The sequence below is a fragment of the Mytilus trossulus genome, unplaced genomic scaffold (genome assembly GCF_036588685.1).
Source record: "Mytilus trossulus isolate FHL-02 unplaced genomic scaffold, PNRI_Mtr1.1.1.hap1 h1tg000164l___fragment_2___debris__unscaffolded, whole genome shotgun sequence".
Taxonomy (NCBI): domain Eukaryota; kingdom Metazoa; phylum Mollusca; class Bivalvia; order Mytilida; family Mytilidae; genus Mytilus; species Mytilus trossulus.
The window spans coordinates 155,487-181,155 of NW_026963305.1; the positions used below are offsets into that span (position 1 = coordinate 155,487).

A 25,669-nucleotide genomic window follows, 5' to 3' on the forward strand; every position below is an offset into this window, starting at 1 on the left:
GTCATATACAAGCTTAATATCATTGTTGTACGGTTAAAAGTATTAGTCGGAAACAAACTGACAATGCCGTGAAAAAACAGAAAATAATCAAGACAACCAACCGTAAACAAAACACAACAATAACAGATCTTCATATTGATAATCAAATACATATAAAGGTATAGACAGAAAACAGTTTGATGAACAATAATGACCTTCCATGGTGTTTTTCAGATATCTTGATAACAACTTTTTTACAGATTTAGATCCAGATTTGTTCACTTCACAATCAAACCTTAAGATTCTGTAAGTATTTCAGGCATAATGTTAATAATAAAACGCATTTTGTGAATTTCACGGTAAAATTATGCATCTTAGTTGAACGAAATGAGTAGCTTTTTCCTAAAAATTGGAAGAAATAAGAAAAATGAGTCAAGTATAGTATACATAAAACATATCAATAAATTCTTAACTCCAAGGAAAATATGAAACAGAAAATCCGTATTCAAATGAAAAAATCATCAACTCAAACACATCAAACGAGTGGATAACAACTGTTAAACGACAATTTATTGAAAACAAAGTTGAGGCATCGTGTGGTCACAACTGCAAGGAAATAAATCCGATAAATGATATGTTTTCAATTTTTCTGTGAACATAGTCTTGACGGTACATAGAATTTCTTGAAAAGATTGATTCTAGCAGAATAGCCGTGGAAAGGAAAATTTGATTTTAGTGATCTTTTCCTTCGTTATCAATGTTTTTGCCTACCTCGCATATTAAAAATAAATAAAATTAAACAGGCAAAAATTAAAAATAGCGGTCGTATACTGTACAGCATTTTTCTATTTTTTAGCTAGCTTTCCAACTGATTGTTAATTATAGCAGTATATTATACAGTATATTATAAAAGATAAAAATAGAAAGATATAAAAGTATTTCATAGTAAGAAATTATAGTGTCGAATGCATAACAGCCAATTATCGAATTTACGCACAAGAACAAAATAATCACTCGAAATGCAAACATTAAATTTGTGTATTCTTATAAAAAAAAAAGTCTGTATCATGTCACTTGTGTTATTTTAGGGTTCTTGATAATAATAGAATTGACACATTCCAAGCTGGGTTATTCGACAAATTAGTATCATTGAATTACCTGTAAGTTCATTGTTAATATAAGACCGAAGTTGTAAAGACTTTATGTGGAATGTAAATATTCCTTTACAATGAATTGTAGCGGGGTTTTTTTATGACGGAGTATACCAAAAACTTGATTGAGAGACGGTTACGTAGACCCTCAGACGTTGCGTGGCCGTATTATCTTATCTTACACACATACTGTGGATTCATCAATATTCGTTGAATACCAGTTTTTTAGTGTTTTGTGGGTACACGTCAACCACGAATTCAATTGTTCAACGAACTACGTATTTTCAATAGACATAGTGTATAGATATTGGCGAAACCAAGAAATAAAATATCCACGAATATGCAAATTTAAAGCATTCCACGAAAATTTATATCCACGAAAATTTATACCCACGAAAATATTTTTTTCATGAATCCACAGTATAGCTCAATTAAGCTCAAATTTTACAAAAATCAATACAAATACTTAGCTAATAAATATGTACTCGAATCGCGTTTCCACTAACAAAAGACTCATATTTGAAGCTTTTTTAAAATTAATTTGAAGGCCAGATAAAGTATGAAGTTGAAGAGGATTGAAAAAATATCTCAGTCACAGCTGAGGTACATTGTAATATCAACCTACTTTTCTACGCATTTTACTTCGATTTAGTGCAGCGACAATTACTTCATCGTTGTTGCATTCAATGTAATTATTTTACTCAACTAGCAGATAGCTATAGATTTATTTCAAATATGAGCAAATTATTAACTAGAATTGAGAATGGAAATGAGGAATGTGTCAAAGAGACAACAACCCGACCAAATAAAAAAACAACAACAGAAGGTCACCAACAGGTCTTCAATGTAGCGAGAAATTCCCGTACCCGGAGGCGTCCTTCAGCTGGCCCCTAAACAAATATATACTAGTTCAGTGATAATGAACGCCATACTAATTTCCAAGTTGTACACAAGAAACTTAAATAAAAATGATACAAGACTAACAAAGGCCAGAGGCTCCTGACTTGGGACAGGCGCAAAAATGCGGCGGGGTTAAACATGTTTGTGAGATCTCAACCCTCCCCTATACCTCTAACCAATATAGAAAAGTAAACGCATAACTAGAATACATTTCATAATGGTTTAAAATAATTAAGTCGTCTTTCTTTTCTAAACAGATTAGCTTTTGGAAACTTTATTGTATCTATTCCCGACCCGGAATTGCTGTTCAAGTATAACACAAAGATCCTAAAATAGTAAGTACATGTATAATTAAACTATACAAACTATCATGTTTAATTAACGTTAATGCAAACATAAATGTAAAGGATCCCAGGATAAATTCCTGTACAATTATATATCAACAATGTTATACTAAGCCACTAACAAACGTTTGAATACATATATAATGCCCTTTAAACTTGGGTATTAAAAAACACTCCTAAGAAAAAAAAGAATTTTACCACTGTAAAATCAACAAGATATTTTACATGTAATAAACATATGGACCTGCAGTACAAATACCTCTCTAACGAAACTATTGTTCCAAGTAATTGACATAAAAATTACTGAATATTAAATTTAATCATATGCATATACAACTATTCTCTTTAAACATTGTTTTAAAACATGCAAAAATGATATAAATGAAAATCAAGTTTTCACAAACATGTTGGAGGTCACTTACCCAAAACAGAATTTCTTTAAATAAAAATAAAAATAATAGATTCCGGTTGAAATTAACTTCGAAGGCAAAATGTTTGTCCCTATCCAATATACCCTTATTTTCCAGAGGCAGTCCAAATATGTCCCCATCGTCATTCCTATCATCCTCTACTATTGAACCTGTATTTATTGGTAATTTGTAATCGCTTTTATTTTGCACTTGATGTCTAGCATAATAACATATCAATATTAGTGATAACACAATAACATTTAAAAATTAGATGGAATAATTCAAATATGATTTTGTTTTAGTGATCTTCAAGAAAATCTAATGATATGTGATTGTTCAGCAAAAGAATTGTATTTCTTTGCGAAGCTGATTTTTCAAGAAAACGGAAACAACTTATTGGCTACGTGTTCCCTTGCGTCAGGTCAAGACACCAACCTTTGTAGTCTGCCGAAATCTCACTTTGACGGGTGTGATGGTGAGTAAATTGCTACATTTTATTTCGCATCTATTTTTAAAAAATAGCCTCAAAAGCGAGTAGCCTTAAAAGAGTGTCCTCAAGATTAATTATTTCGAGCTTCTTTGAGACCACTACACAACCAAGGCTACATGTGTACGCCCCAATATTTGGTGGACTTTGTATTGTTCAGTCTTCAGTTTTTCATGTTGTTTCTTATGTAATATTATTTGTCTGTTTGACATACATCTAATATCATCGGGATAAATTTTAGATGAATCATATATATCACCTATATCATTTGAATTAATTGTGATATTTCTGTATTTACAAAATCTTTTTACAAAAGTTATAAGCAATTTATTTCAATAAAATGACTCAGTCAGCAGTGAGAGATGCTGTACTTTTTCCAGATTTTTACATCATTATTTCCTTTCCTGTTATCGTTGTACATTTATGCGTTTTTATTCAATTAAAAAGATTATATCTAGATATATCCGTCTTTGAATAGCACTGAGTTCATAATCTTGTTTTTTAAAGATGTTACAAATGACACCACAAGTTCAGAGACAACACAAACAATAACTCATACAACAGAAGACATTACAGCTGTGATGCCAGAGCAATCTGCTGAGGACGAAAATGAGTCAGAAACAGGTCAAATTTATTCGTTCATTGTGTAATCATACGTTTTTTGATTGAGTTAAGTCTGCCAATTGATATTTTATCGTATGTTTTTCTATGTTGTGATGTTATGCTATTGTTTCAGAAAAAGGGAGAAGGTTTGGATCCATTAAAACGTTTAATCCCGCTGCAAATGTTTGCACCTGTCCTAAGTCAGGAATCTGATGTACAGTAGTTGTCGTTTGTTTATGTAATATATACGTGTTTCTCGTTTCTCGTTTTGTTTATATAGATTAGACCGTTGGTTTTCCCGTATGAATGGTTTTACACTAGTAATTTTGGGGCCATTTATAGCTTGTTGTTCGGTGTGAGCCAAGGCTCCGTGTTGAAGGTCGTACTTTAACCTATAATGGTTTACTTTTTAAATTGTTATTTGGATGGAGAGTTGTCTCATTGGCACTCACACCACATCTTCCTATATCTATATAAAAACTATGACTGAGTTATATTATATTGTAACAATACAAGCTTCTCAAAGAACTGATGACAACACTGGAATTAATATTAGTCAATGTTTGAAAATGTCATATATTTTTTTGGAGAAGGGCCAAAACTATTTGCAATCTACATTATTCAAGTTTTACGATGAAGGATCGAGTAAAAAAACAAGGAAACAAACACAAACTATAAGTAAAATGTTTGTGGGAGAGAAAGTGTCCATCAATTTATAACAGCAAGAAAATGTTCGTTTCTGTTATATAAAATCAATTATGATTCACTACTTTGTCATTTTTGTGCATGGTTTGCTTTTATTTATTTTACTGGATCATTTTGACAAAATTGTAAAAATCCCACAAAGTTAATATGTATGCGCTTGGTGGCTTTTATTTGTGAAAATGTTTCTTTATTAGATAAATTGGTGAATGAGTATTGTGAGCAATTCATCAGCCATGATATGTTATGGCGAGAACAAGAACAATTTATATGTGGAGCTAGACCTTTTTACGGTTTTAGAGCACCTTAGATAAACTTCATTATTTGCCTGTTTGACTTTTTATATGCCAAATATACATGGCGTTGTCAACTTGTCAGTTTCGGTCTGTGTGGCTGACTCTCCCTCTGGTATCTTTGGTCCCTCTTTATGTTTGACAAAATGAGATCGCCCCTGCTTACCCCTATTGACCATCCACACTCAACACGTTTTTTAATACATTTGTCATTTCCAAGACATCGAATCGAATATACTAAATCGAAGTCATCTACTTCATTTCTCTAACTACATACATGTGTAAATGGGATAGAACTTGGTTCAGGGAGATAACTCTTTAAATCAGTTATGTGTTTGTAAAAGTCAAGTATCATCAATGTATTTTAAGCATTTACCTGAGACAGATTGGAAATAATCTATGTAATCTAGAAGCTTAGAGAATATTTATGAAAATGGTTGAAACAATTAAACGTACTGATGATTTTAAGAGTTATTTCCCTTAACCTATGTCTACCTCCTTAAGCGGATGATTAGCAAATTATAATTGTAGTTTTATGTTTGTTTAACTTTCAAAAATCAAAACCTATCTCCCAAATGTAAAGCTAGAACACTATAGTGAGTTATCAAAAGTACCGCATTTATAATTTAATACGCAAGACGCGTTGACACAAGACTCATCAGTGACGATCAGATCAAAATAGTTATTTAGCCAAATAAATGTAAAGTTGAAGACAGTTGAGGGCCAAACTTGCAAATGGTTGTCCTACATACGGTTAGGTTATTCATGACTGGAATAAGAAAGTCATTGGTACTAGCCCTAGAACTAGAAAAATACATACTTTTGTAAACATGAAATTTATTAAATGACCACACAATTGATATCCATGTCATACCGAAGTCATGGCTACTGGGATGGTGATACCCTCGATGGTGTTTTTATTTCAGATCATCCCATTAAGCTGTTATATTTAGCCTTGCAGTGTGACAAATATATAACAGATATTAAGTTAGAAACGATTATACATATTCTGAACATGAAATTTGGATTATTCACACTGTACATTATGGTGAATAAATATTAACAATCATTCAACAGAGTGTTACACTGTAAATTATGGTAAATAGATTGATAATATACCAAAGAAGATGAGGTTGCCAATGAGACAGCCGTCCAGAGGAGACCAAAATGACAAAGAAATGAACTATAGGTCATCGTATGGCCTCAAAAAATGAGCAACCCCCATACCGCATAGTCAGCTATAAAGAAACAATGACAATGTAAAACAAATTCAAACGAGAAAACTAACGGGCAAATTTATATAAAAGAAAATGAATGAAAATCAAATATGTAACACATAAACATTCGACAACTGATATACAGGCTCCTTACTTTTGACAGGCTGATAAGTCTTTATTCATAATTATTTACGCGGATGGTTACATTGTATCTTATTGCAAATAGATTGATAAAGTCTGAACTTATAATTATTTACCAGGATGTTTAAACTGTATATTATAATATTAGATTGATAAAGTACTTATTGTCCAGAGTATTTACACTGTACACTATAATAAATAAAATCATTAAGATACCAGGATTGAATTGTGTGGTCAACGTCAGATGTGCGTTTCAACTACAAAAGACTCATCATTGACGCTCGAATCCAAACAAGTTTAAAAGGCAAAATAAAATACGTTATTGCATCAAAATACAATTGTACTATTGTACCATTCTTTACTGTTAATAACAGATTGATAAATTCTTTATCTATTGTTTTTTTTTCTCAGGTTTCACAGCAACTGCTACATTTGCTGCTGCCGGTGCTGCCGCTGGTATGCTTACCGTCTACGGTCTGTCTAAAACATTGTTTAAAAAACTGGACACATCATCCGTCAGCCCCAATAAAGATGTTGGTGGGAACACCTCCGATAAAGGGGATACATCAAACATTGATACATCAATGACAAACACAGCAAAAAATGGAACAGAAAAAGAAAAACAGACTAGCAATCATTTACCATTTCCTAGGGACGACGATGTAAGTAAAATAATATAAAAAATAAGATGTGGTATGATTTCCAATGAGACAACTATCTACAAAAGACCAAAATGACACAAACATTTACAATTATAAGTCACCGTGCGGCCTTCAACAATGAGCAAAGCCCATACCGCATATTGTCAGCTATAAAAGGCCCCGATAAGACAATGTAAAACAATTCCAGCGAGATAACTAACGGCCTTATTTATGTAAAAAAAAAATGAACAAAAAACAAATATGTAACACATAAACAAACGACAACCACTGAATTACAGGCTCCTTACTTGGGACAGGCACATACATAAAAAATGTGGCGGGGTTAAACATGTAAGCTGGATCCCAACCCTTCCCTTAACCTGGGACAGTAGTATAACAGTACAACATAAGAACGAACTATCAAAATCAGTTGAAAAAGGCTTAACTCATCAGATAGACAAAAAATAAAAGTGGGGGTAAAATAAATTTGTTTGACAATTTTATATCTGCTTAAAACTATTTTTGATTATAGAACGTGGCTTGTTGAGTTTCAAAAATTCTTTGGTAATTGATACATTGCATGCTTATATTTGTGATTACGAGTCTGTTCTCAGTTAAAAAAAATATGTTACTCTATATACAACTTTGTTTCATAATTTTATTAAGAAACGAATCACATGCATAATTGAATGATCAGGTAAAAGAAACTGTTATATGTTTCTTAGTAACAACAAACAAAAAGGACTATGCCAATTCGACCTGTTCTTACGATAATTCATTTAAATTTTTTACTAGAAACCATTTTTGTTCGTAATTGGGATTCCGTATATCGTGAGGATAATCTAAATCCAATATAGACTTACTTTGCTCCACTTTAATATTGCGAACGAGTTTCTGTATTGTTACAAATCAAGATTTCGGATTAAAATCAGGAAAAAACCACCGAAATAACATCTGTTACAAAAATTAAATAACATGTTTAGATGTTTGGATGATAGTGTAGAACATGTCGTTGTGTAAAGAATAAATAAAAAGATGCAATTTGTTTAAAGTATCATAGTATGTGCTAAATTAATATTTTATATAGAGGATAATAATACAAATGAAAGATAAAATATCAATTTTTCCATTTATGATATTAGGATGATAAAAAACGTCGGAGATATGCTGAACAAAGTGCAGTTGAAGATGAAAACGGACTAGACCTGATATACGTCTAATGACAGAACGATTGAGACAAAAACAAACTTCTGTGGTTTTCTTTTGATATTTATCTTTTAACTTACTGCAGCATAATATCCAAAAAATTCTAACAAAAAGTTTGAAAGAGAAAAGAAAGAACAGATCACCATGAATATGCTACTATTGTTGTAATTGTGCAAACTCTTTTGCTTTCTTTTTGTTTGTGATATCAACAGTTAAATATTACCCTAGCTATATAGTTTAGTCCTATGTATGCCCATATAACCAACAGTCTCGCCTCATTTGCGAGGTAGGTGTTTTTCATTCACTAGTTTCAACTGAGGCGATTTTTATATGAGTTTCATTTTGTTAGTTTAGTTTTTTATATTTTGTTTAATTAACATAGCTCCCTCAGTATATTTTTGAAATTCAATAAAACGTCAGGGACTTAATTAGTCATCAACGATACCAGGATTATAATTTAATACGCCACACGCACGTTTCATCTACACAAGACTTATCAGTGAAGCTCAAATAAAAAAAGGTTTAAAAGGCCAAAACAACTACGAAGTTGAAGATCATTGAGGACCAAACATTTCTAAAAGTTTAGCTAAATACAGCTAAAAAGCCTTAGTACTTCAAAATTGCGTCCAAACGATTAACATTTAAGAAGGGACTAAATATACCCAAAAAAAAAAATCTTTAATATATTGACAAAGATACAGGACACTTGCCATCCGTATTATCACGTGACAAGGTTGATATAGGAAGATGTGGTATAAGAGCCAATGAGACAACTCTCCATCTAAGTCACAATTTATTAAGGTAAACCATTATATGCCAAGGTACGGTATTTAACAAAGGTTATTATAGTTTGTGCTTACACCAGCAGTAATGATTTAGTTTATAAAACAAATCAGGATATATTATGAATATTATTAAAAGATAAAAAAAAACATTCAAGCAAATTAACGATTAAAACCTAAAACATTATTATATCAAACCATACTATCTTAATGATTTAAACTTTATTTACAGCAACATGAGCCAAAATAAACGAGGTTTTGTTTTTAATTTCAGAAGCCTAGACAACACATTATAGTAATGTTGAATACACTGTTCTTCACTGTAAATTAAGAATAAATCCTTTTTTGGAGAACAAAATATAATTCCCAAACAAGATCAACTATTCCATTTAGGCAACACATAATGATCATAACATCATCGAGGAAGCCGTAAGGAGTATCGTTTGTTGTAAAATTGTATCAGATATTTAAAAAACAAAAATAAATATCAATCAACCAACGATATACCAGTAAGCTTTTATCAATCATAGTTAAAGATGTCTTCTTAATAATGACAATAGAGTAACACAAGCTGTGCATTACATTTAAGTAAGAATGAACTAGGATAGCACGTTTTCTTAATTGAATGACAGTAATTTCCCCTTTTACAGGTTTAAAGAGTGAAATAGTCTTCTTACTACTCATAATACAGAAACACAAGCTATAATTGTATATTATACGTAAGAACGTACATTTTAAACACAATGACAGTTGTCTCTCCTTCTACAGTATATTTGAATTATAAATATTGCTTTGTCGCCCAACACTTTGTAAACATGTTTCTCAGTTAACTGCTAGTAGTCTGTTGTTATTTATGTATTCTTGTGATTTTGTTTATTTTCTTTGGTTACATCTTCTGACATCAGACTCGGACTTCTCTTGAACTGAATTTTAAATGTGCGTATTGTTATGCATTTACTTTTCTAGATTGGCTAGAGGTATAGGGGGAGGGTTGAGATCTCATAAACATGTTTAACCCCGCCGCATTTTTGTGCCTGTCCCACGTCAGGAGTCTCTGGTCCTTGTTCGTCTTGTTATATTTTTATTTTAGTTTCTTGTGTACAATTTGGAAATTAGTATGGCGTTCATTATCACTGAACTAGTATATATTTGTTTAGGGGTCAGCTGAAGGACGCCTCCCGGTGCGGGAATTTCTCGTTACATTGAAGACCTGTTGGTGACCTTCTGCTGTTGTTTTTTCTGGGGTCGGGTTGTTGTCTCTTTGATACATTCCCCGTTTCCATTCTCAATTTTATTCTGTAAAACAAAATAAAAGTATTAACAGTAAACTAAACTTTAAGGTTAGTTAAAAAGAAAAGACAAATAACAGATATACAATAAAATTATTGAAGGTTATAGCTTTTAAAATTTTGAACCAAATATTTTAATACTTATCTATGTTTCGGGAGATATAAACACGTTTACGATTTGTTAACCTGCCCAATTGAGACAACACAGTACTTATAGTACGAACTTAGGTAAGGTTAGATAAAAATTAAGAAATTAAAATTGATACTATAAGCGGGTAGAACATCAATTAAGGATAAAGATAAGCTAAAAATATTGATAGGTCATGGACATCTTTTTCGAGACATTTAAGATTTAAAATATGACTTTTACCTTATATTTGCATTTGTATTATTCGGGTCTCAAAACAAAAGAAAGAAAATCAAGAATCTTCTAGAATTTTGGTAAATGACCTTCCATGAGCCTTTAAGTCTTATATAAAAAAAAAGTGGGTGTTATGGGGAAAAATATGTTACATTGTATTGCATGGAAAAACAAAAAGGAGTCCGAACATTTGACATACAATTCCAACACCTCACCTTAGAACATCCTTAAGTGTATAGTTTGAAATATTTATTCAGGTCTAAAGTTGTCTTTTTTTGTTTGTTATTTGTGTCGTCAAGATGCTATCTCGTTGACGTGATACATATACAAAAAAAAGTCAAAGTGGTATGTTTGCCTATGGGACAACTCTCCGCAAGCTGCCAAATGTGTCAAAAATTAACAACTATAGGTCACCGTACTTTATTCAAAATTCAGCAAACCCCATAACGCATAACCAGCTATAAAGGGCTACATAATCACAAACGTAAAACAATTTAGGCGATAAACCAAACGGCCTAATTTATGTACAACAAAAAAAGAGGACACACAATTACAAATAGATTGCAGACACCTGACTTGAGACAGGCACATACACACAGAATATGGCGGGGTTAAACATGTAAGCGTTATCTTTAACTTCCTAATAACTTTGGACAGTGATGTAACAGTACAACATTAGAACGAACTATACAAAGCAATGTTGTTATAACAATGGTTTTAATGAATTTGCTTGATGTCCTCGCAAAATAAAAACCGATATTTCATATTTAAAAAAAAATGCTCTGACATCATACAGGAATATGTGTTGTCAATAAAGTCGCGTCAAGGCAAATGGTGAATGTGTAATAAAAGACAAAGTTCCTTATATTTTCTAATAAAATCTTAAAAAAATATATTTAAACTAGAACACACCCGTGATATCGGAGGTCCGTGACTGAATTAAAGTATATAACTATGCGCAAGCCTTATTTAAGTATTAGTATTGTCGTTTGATAAAGTCATGGCGATTATAAGATAAACAGTTGTATGACTTACTGATTAAAATATATATACTACAATAGGTAACAATTTGATAATTAAGTAGTGTCAACCCTGTGATTAGGACCCGTGTAATACTATATAGCATACTAATCCTGAATACACAGTTTGATGGTGCGCCTGTCAGATGCGGAACGTACAGATAAGGTAATCGGTAACAGGTGAATATACTATTGGTATCGGTATCGGTATCGGACTCGACCAGGAACTTCTTAATTATTGGCAATATAAATTACGTGGAAAACGAAAGGGGCCTGGAGTGGTGTAATTTTCAATCTACACCTTTTCACTATATTAGTTATATATAAAGTTGAATTCTTTGATTCGTCGTTTTCACGTGATGATGGCTGACAAATTGGACCTCGTAATTTTAGTATTATAGATAATTTGCTCCCCTTCTTTCCCCATGGACACATTGGCGTATTTGTCCGCATAGCTGTCCCGATTATCTGAAAACCATGTTCACCATTAAAAGTAAAATTGTTGCATTGCATAACCAGAGTTAGCAGCTTGACTAAATATTCAGAAGGCGGTTCAAAAGTGTTGTGCGAGTCACATGTTTCCTTACACGATCGTATTCCGTCATCAGAAGGAAAAGTTGCTATACAATGAGGTGACAATGGGATTTTCCAGAGGAAGCCGGTTCGCGGTTTTCTTTTTTCGAAATGTAATCTGTGGTGTCTTGTATGTGAGAAAGGAGATTTTCTATATGAGGTCTTAAATGAAAGTCTACTAATTATGAGATTCATTAGTTGCCTGGCCGTTTGCGTATAAAACTGGTCTACCAGGTTTGACATATACACATCATTATTAGATGAAGTGTAAATGCCAGACGTCGTCTACAAAAAAAACTTCCATGAGAAACAAGGTTATTTCTTTGTATAGTTGGGAGTCTAGTATGACGTCCATTATCACTGTACTGGTATGTATGTTTTTCAGCTGAAGGACACCTACGGGTGCGGGAATTCTCGTCACATTGAAGACCCATTGGAGGCCTTCGGCTGTCGTCTGCTCTATGGTCGGATGGTTGTCGCTTTGACACATTCACCATTTCCTTTCTCAATTTTATAGTAGATCATTTAAATCAATAACTATGAGCATGGTAGTAGAAAAGACCTTCATCTGTTTTCTGAAAAATAGTTCTTTTTCCAAAGTTTGTAAGGTATGTTTTTGTCAAACTTTTCAACAAAGGCTAACAATTGACGATCTTACAAAAAAGTTAAAAGGCCAATAAACTACGACGTTATTTTAAATATACATCACATATGTGTCTATAGAATACACACCAGGGCAAGGTAATTTTGAATTAAATAAAATGTGTGCGATTCTTTTGTTTAATTCAGTTTGTTATGAAACTATCATATGACATAATCACCATTTTTCTCAGTGAGGTTTGACATATATTTTAATTCGAAGCACAATCAATTATTGTTTGGACAAAGCCTTAAATTGCTAAAGGCATATTATAGGTAAGTGTTATAATACCAAACAGACATGGAATAGCAATCTTCGGTACATTTGAAGATTCTTTCATAAATTGACATTTTGAATACATGTAGTTATTTATATTACAAATGATGTACAGTTAATATCTTTTTAGTGCTTGCATGAAGTTCCTGAATAAAGTACTGGCTGAAAATAAAAGAATTAACAATTAGTAGACTCCAACTCCTGTACCAAGTCAGGTTTATGACAGTTTTTGTCCGTTCGTTTGATGTGTTTATGCTTTTGAATTTGACATGTGATTAAGTAAATAAAAGTAAAAGCACAAACACACTGAACTCCACAGAAAATTCAAAATGGAAAGTTTCTAATTAAATGGCAAAATCAAAAGCTCAAACACAGCATACGAATGGATAACAACTGTCATATTATTGACATGATACAGGCATTTTTCTTATGTAGAAAATGATGGATTGAAAATGGTTTTATATCTAGTTAAACCTCTCACTAGTATGACAGTCGTATCAATTCAATTATAATGACAACGATGCGTGAACAAAACAAACAGACACAAAAGGAAAAAACGTCAAAATATGGGTACAGCGTTTAGCACTGTGTTGTCATATGTATCCTTATAAAATCAAACAAATGTAACAAAGAAGCACTAAAAGGCATACATCAAATTTAACAACCTACGATTTTTTTCAATATACGTTTTTATTTATCTATAAAATCCACCCATAAAGTATTGAAAGTAATGAGGCCGAATCATAACCTTGACAGACATATGGTTAGATTAACATAGCTCTGACATATAACCGTGCGTTTGTAGTCACACAGGAAGGTAGCCAATAATTTAGTCGTTCAAAGTATGACGGGACGTATAAATACAGAGCCACATCAAATGGATATCACATAAAAAAGACTATGCGCTGTGGTCATTATTGAAGGCCGTACGGTGATCTATAGTTTTTAATATCTGTGTCATTTTTGTCTCTTGTGGACAGTTGTCTCATTAGCAATCTTACCGCATCTTTATTTTTTAAATTGACAGTAAAGGTAATAAAGCATACGTTAATACGTTTATAAGATGATAAACAACGTCGGTACGCAGAATCTATACTTTAAGACCATCATGTATTATTTTTTTAAGTTGATACAGAATATTTATCAACAAGGTCTTGGTGACTTCCGATAAATTTTTGAAGAAACTGAAACAATACTGTAGTATCAGATAGTTGCAGTATAAATTGACCGATAAACGTTACTGACACCTTAGGTGCCAATTGAGTGTTTATTTTTCAAAGAAATTATTCGGACACTGTGGAATAATGAAAATATTCGGCTATGCTTGGTAATATGGATATGTTTTGGCGATACGTAATTTGAATGACAGGATAATGTAACTGGGCAACTGGCTTCTAAATTGAAGTTGATTACGAGTTCAACCCACGACCAGTTGCGATGCCAACGTTCTACAATGATTACGACATAGACATGTCTAAGAATACCCTGTTTAACTCACTAGTAGAATTTGACATAGTCAATCTAATGATTCAGGATAAAATACATGTTATTTAAAAAAAAAACTGAGCAGATGTTGTCAGTACGAATGCCTGACTCTCACTGAAGTTAGAACTTCAGAAAACATATTTAAACCAAGAATTGACATGGTCACAATATATCGAATGACAATGAAATATTACAATTACAATTGAAAGGATTACTTATAGAATATAACAATCTGTCGTTTGAGTTTTGGGCTAAATAGCGCTTATCGAAATTAAGAAGATCTATTTTTTTTAATTCAAGCATAAGTCTATACATTTAAATAATTAAAACTTCAATTATTAATTCAATTTTTTTGGCGAAAAGAGGGAAACCTATCGTTTTTCTTCCTCTGTTTTCATAATCATTTTTTACTCCAACGTTGGTGCTATTTACACAAAGAAGAATGAGATAATTGAACAAATATATTATTCTTCAATTTGTATACACGGATAGCCTAGCTCGTTTTGATGTTATTATTTTATAATGTAATAACTTGTTTCAGCGGTGCGTATTAAAACACAATATGTCATGTAACATTTTTTGACACGTAATGCTACCACTAAAATCGACCGAACATGTCTCAAGTTTCAGCTAAATGATACTATACATCTTAAATTTTGATAAATAAAATCACCGACACGCAATGGTAGGAATTCTAGTTCATATTTTATATTTTGAAATACTCTTTTCTATTTAACACATTTACTTTCAAATATACATGATATAGTATATGATTTGGCGACTGAGTTTATATCTATGGGGATTCAAGCGTTAGTTTTTTGCAAACGTAAAACATGATTTTGTAGTGAAAACAAATACGTTTATAGTCATTTCCTTTTCTGTATTTCTACGGTTTTCTTTTTTTTTGAAATTCACCACATATGTCTTATGTCCGTATTCCTTTCGTTAACCGTGACTCATCTTCTTATTGTCAACAATTTATAAAGCCTGCACAAAATCAAAAGTGATTTTACGACGGTAACCATACTTATTGTGAAAAAACGATGTCAAACCCACACACAAATCTTTTTATAAATGTTATCGATCAAACAATGTTTTTTAAGAATACATTTTTGTACATGCATGTTCCTTGTTTCTCATTTTTACAAAGATTATACCGTTGGTTTTATGTTAAAATTGGTTTTCACTAGACACGAAGGAATCCTTTACAGCTTGATGTTCGATATGAGCCACATATCCGTGTTGAAGGTTATACTTTGAGCTATAAATGCTAACTATGTATATACATTGAGACTTGAATGGCAGTTGTATCATTGGCACTAACACCCCATCCTCTTATTTGTTCATCACTATTACTTTGATTTGAGTATTAACGAGAAGTATGAGATGTTTGCTATATTGCTTTGTAACAAATGAGCTGCACACAAAGAAAAAAAACCGAAGGAATTAGTGCATTTAAAACTCTCAAGTTTCTTCAGAATCACAAAATTTCAGAGTATTACACCTAGTCCTTTGCAAAGTACAAGTTCCCGAGATATTTCTAGAATTGCTACAAATAGGTTTTCTACCAAACTAATGTGCGGAGGACTTTTGCTTTATAAATTAGTATTTATTTTAAACATTTCAAAGTTAAGATGAGACCTGCTTTGTTTGAATATTTCTTGAAACACATGTTATCTTTTGTCAATTTCACGAGTGTCTGTGAACCCACTACAAATTTTCAATTGAAAACACGAAAAACGTTCTCAAACGATAGAAAATAACACATTTGACTTATACAACACCATTGTCAAAAAACAAATGATAAACCATATGGACTGAAAAGCCGTTTTTTTTGGCAAATGCTTCTGAAATATCTTAATCAAGGAATGGACAGTTACTGTTGATTTTATTGAAAGTAATTTCTTTTGATTGATTTCGGCAGTTTATTTTCAAATCTTTTCAACGATGTCCTTTTTTCAATCGGTCCCTGTCTAAAAACAAATATTTATCCAGGGTGTTGTTTGTCACTACTTTTAAAAGACTGCATGAACAGACGGTTAAGTTAAATCAATAGGTGCACATCGTCCTTGAATTCAATCTGGCGGACATCATTAGACTACCTTTATCAATTTACTCCTATGTAATGTATCTACATTTAGGAGATATATGTTATTTGTTTCTTTTTGTTATCTTAAGGGACTTTGTTTTATCAGATTGTTAAGAAGATTAATTAAAAAGATGTTTTATGTCTTTTTAAAACAACCATTGTACTTTATCCTGTTTATTTTAAAATCATCAGTCTTTGAAACTTTAAATTGCAAATTAAAAAAAATAATTATAAACAAAAATGATGATGACAATTTACTTGTTTTTATAGTGATTAAGATTATAAAACGATGTTTGCTGCTGTACCACGTTTTTTTTTACTTATTATATATGTTTGTTTTGTTCACACATAGTAATCATTATCATAATAAAATATTATGCGACGGTCATACAAGTGAGAGGTTTAACAAGCTATAAAACCAGATTTAATACACAATTTTCTTAATGAGAAAATGCCTGTTCTAAGTCAAAATTATTGTTATTCATTTGTTTGATATATTTGGTCCTTTTATTATGCCATGAACTTAGAAACTTTACGTTTAGAATTTTCCTCGGGGACCGATATTTATGTTATTTTACTTTTTAATATCGTATATATCCATGTACAAACATATTTTAAAGTTAAAAGTACTTTAATTATATTTTACATTCTATAAGTATTAGTGAATAGATACTTTTTCATCTAAATAAAGGCAACAGTAGTATACCGCTGTTCAAAACTCATAAATCCATGGACAAAAAACAAAATCGGGGCAACAAACCAAAACCGAGGGAAACGCATTAAATATAAGAGGAGAACAACGACACAACACCGAAACGCAACAGCACACAGAAACGGACCAAGCAACAGACAATACACCACGAGAATAACAAATATAACATCAAAACCAAATACATGAATATGGGATAGACAAGTACCGTGCCACGTCTTATCTCAAAAATAAGAGAAAACAGAAACGACTCAACGTAAAAATGCAACACACACACAGAAACGAACAATATTATAACAATGGCCATCTTCCTGACTTGGTACAGGACACTTTTAAAGGGAAATAAAAGTGGTGGGTTAAACCTGGTTTTAAGGCATGCCAAACCTCGCACTTTAATGGCACAGTTAAATATAACATTAAAATGAAAACAAAAAATAAAAAGTTAAAAAAAAACAAAAAGTCAAATCCGGGGAAAATTTTAACGAAAAGTCCTTAATCTAATGGCAATATCAAAAGCTCAAACACATCAAACGAATGAATAGAATATAGTATACTATAAACAGTCATTGCAATTACTTATTAATTAATTTTCGTTTGCAGTTCAGTAAAAAATATGTTTTTTTTAAACTTCAAGTACTAACTAAAATATACCATACACTTCATGTATTTCCTAAGAGAAACCATTACATTAAGCCCCTTAAACATATTTCTACCATATATTTAGTATTCTGCACAATGAAAGATGCATAAATTCTGATATATTTCAAATTTACCAGTACAGGGTTACTAACCAACTTATCACTTTCGTTTCAAATAATCAAAAAAGGTTAATGATTGTTTTTCTGCAAAAATGCGTAACACATTGTCGTAATCTATTGGAATATTATATTGACAAAATCATCAACACTTAATAGTACAGATCGTTATCTGCATTGCGTGGAAAATTATATATGAAATATTGTATGACAATTGTATATACTGTTACACGGATGTATCCATTTCAAGTCATAGATTTTTCAGTTTCAATTTTTAAAATTCTTTTCAAGTTTTATATAGGATAATCGATTATGAATTTATGGGCGTATGACATTTGCGCCGATTTTGAAAATTTTCATTCTTTCATTTGCGCCGATTTCATTTTTTCATTTGCGCCGATTTTATATTTTTTCCTAATTGGATTTACAGGTAAGTTCATACTTTTAATTGGCCTAGGACATAGTATAAAGACAAATCAAGTGACATTGCAATTGGTAAATGGCTATCCCAATGTTTCGGGTTACCATTCCTTTCCCTAAATGAAATCGATGACTTCTTCACGTTTGACATTGTCTGACGCTCCGCTCCTTCTGATGACAAATTTCATACATTCGTAGACAACGTACAAGTACACATTCCATAACGGTCAACCAATTCGTAATGGCGTCCATAAAATTAACGAATGTGGAACTCTTGGTTTAATAGCTCCCTTGTGAGAAAATGCGAACTCTAGAAATGCCACAACCAGTACGTATGCCAGACAAAGAAAAGATGGCCTTCTTTATTGACAATTACACCAAATGTAGAAGAGACGAAATCATAAGAAAGGAATATGTTAGATGTGTTGCCTACTATACATACTCGGATTTATGATTTGAATGTATTCCGTTTTTATGGATTTGAATGCTGTACATATATTTTTAATTCGTCATTTTAGTATAAGCAAAGTGCTTTTATCTTAATAGGTTTTTACTTTTTGATTTAAAACAGGAGACAACAGTTATATACATGTTATGATTGACAATTCATAAAATATAAAACAACTGGCTGACGAAAGAGGCCTTTAATGATAAATGAAAATAACATTACTGGGATGGAGAGTTGTCTCATTGGCACTCATACCACATCTTCTTATATAATTTCACCTGTAATTTACCTGTTATTTACCTGTAAAAAAATCGGCGCAAATGAAAAGAAAAATCGGCGCAAATGAAAGAAAAAATCGGCGCAAATGAAATGGAGATCGGCGCAAATGCAAAACGCCGGAATTTATGTGTAAAAAAAAAGAGAACTTAAAACAAATTTCAAATAGTTAGATTGGTGAAAAAACGGTCAAATTCAAATTCAAATGTCGCATACAAAACATCAAAAATTGAATGTTTAGACGGATTGCAGAGTTGACAAACAAAATCCATTAAGGATGCATTTGCATTGCATGTACAAACAAATTGTATCCCTCTAGATTGACCAGTTCAATGAATTGATTGATTGTTGCGTGTTCAGTACAATCAGTCCGATAGATAAGCTCAATTGGATATTTTGATACCTTCAGTTTCATAGCCTTGTCTGAGCAGCAAAGCATATTTCGTGTTGCTTTGTCTTTAGTTTTCTATGTTCTGTCTTGCTTACTCATGTTACTGTTATTTATCTGTTTGTCTTTTTATTCCCATTCTATGAGTTTGATTGTCACTTTGGCATATTGTGTCCCTCTTTTTTTTTTACAATTTTTAGAAAATCCAAATACTGTAACGTCTGAACGTTAGAATTTTTGAAATGTATAGGGTATCATTCTTCTTAGTTAGTTGAACTAAAACTCTAACATATAAAAGAAACATTACCAGACAATTAAAATTTCTAGCAGGTAATGCTACCTTTTATTGACATAAGTGTCACAAAATATATTATATAGAGAAAGATCGATTTAAAAAGTATCCTAAACGACCAGCAAGGGTGGATCTATAAGAAGTGGTTCTGAATGGTAAGTATTTAAAAAAAAATTATCAATACTTTATGTTAAAACTGGTTGAGAAATAAGAAATAGAAATTTGTATTTTAGCTTTCAATATAATCAAAAGTAATCAATAAATATGAAATCACTATTTAAATTTTGAACTGAAAATTGCAACTGCTAATATAATCATTTTAAAAAGTTTACAGTGTCAAATGAATGGGGCGTTATTTTATTTTCAAAAAATCTAATTTAATGTTAACATCTTTTATTTATAAATAAATATTTGTTAAGGTTCTGTTTAAAATGTTCATCGGTTCGTTATTGACCTATATACATAAATAACATACAGCTGTTGAAGAGTATTGAAGTGACTGCAAGCGAATTATTTAAACATTGACATTTAAATTTACTTTGAATTTTTGGAAATACTAAGGCTTTTCTACCTCAGGCAAAGATAACCTTAGCTGTATTTTGCAACATTTTTAGGAATTTTGGATCTTAATGCTCTTCAACTTTGTACTTAATTTGACTTTTTTAAAACTTTTTTGGATTCGAGCGTCACTGATGAGTCTTTTGTAGACGTTACGCGCGTCTGGCGTATATATAAAATTTCGTCTTGGTATCTATGATGAGTTTATTTACTAAAAAGAGTTTATCTGACTATTGACTGAAACTTTTAATATTTTATTCTAATAAAATTCCAGTACACTTTGAAAGAGACTAAACTACATTTAATAGGGGTGATAACAACCATGATTTATCCGAATTAACCCTATATGTAAGTGCTCACACCCAGCAACAAACCTATTCACATTATGACATGGCTGCACGACAAATGTAATATAAAAACTAGATTCACATTAAAAAAGTATCTCAATATTGCCTAAACTCAAATAGAACTTAACGTTTCAGACTTTGTTTGTTTATGTTTCTTTATATTTGTATCTGTTTGTATTTGTTTATATTTGTTTGTTTTTGTTCTAATTGTGATTGTGACACGGTGATGACTGACGTGCCCCTATTTTGACAAATTTACCTATTATGTCTGTTTTGTTCACGCATCGTTAGAAGTGTTATGGATTACTTGATATTATATTCTAAAACATTGTTACCTATAATGGATTCTACATTACGGATCATATATAGATTGCAATAAAGTTATTCAAAGAAGGTTTCCAAGTTGAAACGTTTTATTCATCATATCTACAGTTCGAGATGGTTGAATGTTATGAAATATCTGCTTTATAGATGACGATTTATATGTTCCAATTCCAACGGGTGTAATATGTGGATCAGGATCTGATTATCTTTCTGCGACTCTATAATCAATCAGAATCTGCATATCCTTTTAATTTGCCGGTTAACGCCAGCTGTTTTTTTATGTTATTTTGGTGGGTTTCGTGTTGCCCAGTCTTGAGTAATCAATGATTCGCTTTGTTTACTTTCTTTGTCTAATCAGCGTTTAACATGGCGATGTTTGTTTGTCTTGAACTTTTGTTTATGTTGCAATTTTCGCCTGGTTGTCAAAGACATGTTTATTTGCATTAACATTCAAAGTTTTTAGATAATTTATCCAATATTTGAAAATCAAGAAACGCATGAATATTTCTTTAAAAAGAAGAGGCACCGGAAGGTTGAAATATATGAGGTTTCTATAATTATATCTATGAATTTGACTGTCTCTCTGGAATCTGTCGTCCCTCTTGTTTTAACAATTTTTAGAAATCCCATTTACTGTAACGTCTGAACTGGCAATTAAGAATTCAATAACATGAAATGTATAGGATATCATTCTTCTTAGCTAGTTGAACTAAAACTGTAACAATTCAAAGAAACATTACACATTTGGTAAATATGTTGCATAGCTTAGCTCATAAGTTTGATTTGACTGCACACAGAAAAACTGAACTAAAGTTAAACAATGTCTTTTTTGCGATATCTATTTTTCCGTCACCTGAAAAATTATTTTGAAAACGCAATATCAGAGCAGAATAGAAAGTTACTTTTGAAATAATGATACGTATTCTGTCTCCCTTCAGAGTATTTTGCATGAAAGAGAGACAATATCAACACACAATTTCTGATTGGCAAAAATCAATTAAAATATCTAGCAGGTAATGTTACCTATTATTGACATAAAGTGTCACAAAATATATAATACAGAGAAAGATCGATTTAAAAGCATCTTAAACGACCAACAAGAAAGGATCTATTAGAAGTGGTTCTGAATGGTGAGTATATTAAAAAATCATTATCAATACTTTATGTCGAAACTAGTTGAGAAATAAGAAACAAAAAAAAGGCGATTGGAAAACGATGGGATAATTTTTGCTATTTTAGTAATAATAGAATCATTGACCTAGTTAAGCAGAATTAAAAGGCTCTCTCTGAATAATTTCTAGTAAAAAAGATCTATCTCAAATAGAGTAGATGAATTGACTGCTGAAATAATTCATTTTAAAAAAACAAAAATTAGTGCATGAAAAGAATGACGCTCATTCGATAAATCTACGTTGAGAGTAATCCACAATGTCCTCATTACTTAGCATCAATTTGTTCTCAAAATGGTTGAAAGGACGTCACAAAATCATATTTTGGCTATTTATTATCCTCTATTCCAAATGCTGTATTTGAGATGTCATCGTCCATCTTCGTCGTTAACTTTCGTTTTCTATATTGTGTCTTCTGAACTATTTTTTGTCTATTTTTCTTTGTCTCTTAACGAAGAGATACAAATAACTTTTCAGACTTAACTACAATGGGTGATTACAACAATAATTTGTCGGGATTAAAACTATATGTAAGTCCTTTTTCCTAGCAAAATATAAGGATGTGACAGTACTACAAAAAAAACAAATACACATACCCAACAACATAGCAAAAAACATTTTTCATATTTGACATGCCTGCAAGACAAAAGTACTATAAGAACTAAATTTACGTTCAGAAAGTATCTTTATATTGACTAAACTTGAATAAAACTTAACGTTTTTGAGTTGCAGAATTTTTCAAATGATGTTAGGCATGTTAAAATCAAACTTATCGTATACAGCAGTTGTTTTTCTAGTGATGAGAGTTTTAGATTACAATTCGTCTTTTTAAGTGATATGAAGGTCTTGATATGCTATTCTGAATCTGTGTTTCCTATCATCAATTTGACATAAGGGATTATATTACACTACAATAACGTTATTAAAAGAAGGTTTCATAGTTAAAGCGTTAAATTCATCATATGTAAAATTCCAGTTAGTTGAACGTTATGATATATCGGTTTTACAGATAACGATGGATATGTTCCAATCCAATTGAATGTGCTAATCATAATACCTATTTTTTCCTCAAATTTGACATCAACGAGCAACACAATGGGTGTAGTATGTGGATCAGGATCTTCCTATCTTTCCTTGACTCTAATATCAATAAGAATATGCTTACCTTTTTAAAAACACCTGTGAACACAAACTGGGTTTGTTTTGGTTTTGTTTGTTGGGTTTAGTGTTGAGTAATCAATGATTTGCTTTGTTTACTGTTATTTGGCTAACCAGCATATAACATGGCGATGTTTGTTTGTATTAAACTTTCGTTCTCTATTTTGCATCTTTCACCTGGTTGTCATAGACATGATTATTTGCAAAACTATTAAGCGTTATTAGATAATGTATACATTTTTTTAGATCAAAAACCGCATGAATATATTTTTAGAAAAAGGCACTTCAAATATATTGGGTAAAAGTGATACAACCAATACGGATTTGTAAAGTAAATACAAAAGGGAAGTTCAATAAATGCAACGAATGGATCACAACTTTTCTCAACAATATCGTTAACCCATGCATCCGATTTCATGGGACACAATCATAATCAGATTAGACGAAATTCGAATTTGGCGAACAAAATTCAATCCTGATGACTATGATAGGTTTATTTCATATCTGAAGGTACATATATATTACTATTTCATCGCTCTACTTGTATTCCAGGTGAATGTCCGAGTGAAAACCAGTCTTTATGTTTGAAGTAGATTGGGAAAAATGGAAAATAGGGAAAAGGGCTATTTTACGATTAATTTTAGTAACGATTTTACTCAGTATTTGTTTTCCCTTGATTTGGTACACAAAACAAGAATCATTTATTCTTTTGAAGAAAACAACATGGTTGATAGATGATGCCGCAGGTGGTTGGACAAATGTTACCATACAGTTCAAAACGTTGACAACTCGTTCACATGTCAACAATAATCATGTTAAAGTAAAACCAACAGAGAAGCCATACACATGTGATGGATGCTTTTCAAAACAGTTTAAATTTCTGATAAATAATGAAGGTATTTGTAAAACAGATAACGTTTCTATCAACATACTTATAATGATAACGTCATCTCCGCAAAATAAGGTGAGTCGAAACGCTATAAGAGACACTTGGTTGACGTATGCTAAAAAGAACAACGGAAACATCAGATATGTATTTCTACTTGGAGAATCGCCAATGACTAAGGAATTAGAGAAAGAAAACTTACAAACAAAGGATATTATTTTTGGAAACTTTAAGGACGCATACAATAATCTAACTTATAAAACATTGATGGGTTATCAGTGGGCAACACAACACTGCAAAAGCGCACAGTTCGTTATGAAAACAGATGACGATATGTTCGTTCATATTCCTGGACTAACTCGAGCCATTAAGGAAAACTCCAAAGTATTACAGACTGCAGTTGGCGGAAACTGTAGGCAAAGTGCACGTCCTATAAGAAATACACGATCTAAATGGTATGCTTCTCTTAAAAGTTATCCACAAAAAACCTATCCCGGGTTTTGTTCCGGTACTGGATACGTCACCAGTCTGAATGTTGTCACCAAAATAGTAAAAATATCGAAAAATGTTCCGTTTTTTCATCTGGAAGATGTGTATGTTTCCCTATGTATTAAACAACTTGGATTGAAATTGCATTATATTGATGGGTTTATGAGAACATTTGGACTTTGTCGTAATGAATATAACGTGTTAGTTACTGTCCATCAGGTGGCAGTCAACAGAATGCGACGGATGTGGGAAACCCTGTGTGCACCAAAAGATAAAAAATAATAACACAAACATAGGGTATAGTGTATGTAATATTTGGAAGAGGAAATATTCAACTATTTTTTACATTTTTATATTTAAACTAAACATAAATTCACTTTTATTGCACATGAAATTAAACAGAAGTATGCTTTCTTTTTTCTTGTTCATTTCCCATTAAGGGACATATGGTATCTATAATATTTTATACTCTTTAGATAATTGGTGCTTCTGATAAAAGAGAAGTAAACACGAGTGCTTAAAACAAAATTCATTAAATATTAATTGATATATTTGACTACTATAAGTTCTGCCGTAGAAAACGTACGTCTACTTAATCAGTCAAATCTGATTTTATATTTGAAGCTTCTACAATTTCAAGTATAAAAGAGGGGAAGATACCAAAAGGTAACTCATAATCCGAAAACAAACTGACAATGTCATGGCAAAAAAAAACCGAAAATTTAAGAAAATACAATCAAAACACGCAAAAAAACAAGTGAGCAACCTTAGTCCTACCAAAACCCAAGGGTGAGCTAGGAAATTATATATCAGAAACTCAACAAGAAAAAAAACTGTATGAAGTAGGATTCATTAAACTGAC

The 25,669-nt window shown here is 31.6% G+C and overlaps 2 protein-coding genes across 3 annotated transcripts; both read left to right on the forward strand.

Moving 5' to 3' along the window:
- The first annotated feature begins 2,914 nt into the window (after positions 1-2,914).
- Positions 2,915-8,285, forward strand: LOC134700584 (uncharacterized). The gene is made up of 4 exons (XM_063561964.1): positions 2,915-2,966; positions 3,779-3,895; positions 6,639-6,889; positions 8,011-8,285. The coding sequence occupies exons 1-4, from the start codon at positions 2,915-2,917 to the stop codon at positions 8,086-8,088; spliced, it is 498 nt and encodes a 165-aa protein (XP_063418034.1). The 3' UTR covers positions 8,089-8,285.
- Positions 8,286-12,877: 4,592 nt separating this feature from the next.
- On the forward strand, positions 12,878-25,219 carry LOC134700579 (beta-1,3-galactosyltransferase 5-like). Of its 2 annotated transcripts, XM_063561960.1 has the most exons (3): positions 12,878-13,013; positions 22,044-22,235; positions 23,985-25,219. In XM_063561960.1, exon 3 carries the CDS (start codon positions 24,013-24,015, stop codon positions 25,087-25,089), a length of 1,077 nt encoding a protein of 358 aa, XP_063418030.1. In that variant the 5' UTR covers positions 12,878-13,013; positions 22,044-22,235; positions 23,985-24,012; the 3' UTR covers positions 25,090-25,219. The 2 variants fall into 2 exon arrangements, with proteins under 2 accessions (XP_063418030.1, XP_063418029.1); XM_063561959.1 differs by lacking the exon at positions 22,044-22,235.
- The last annotated feature ends 450 nt before the right edge of the window (positions 25,220-25,669 follow it).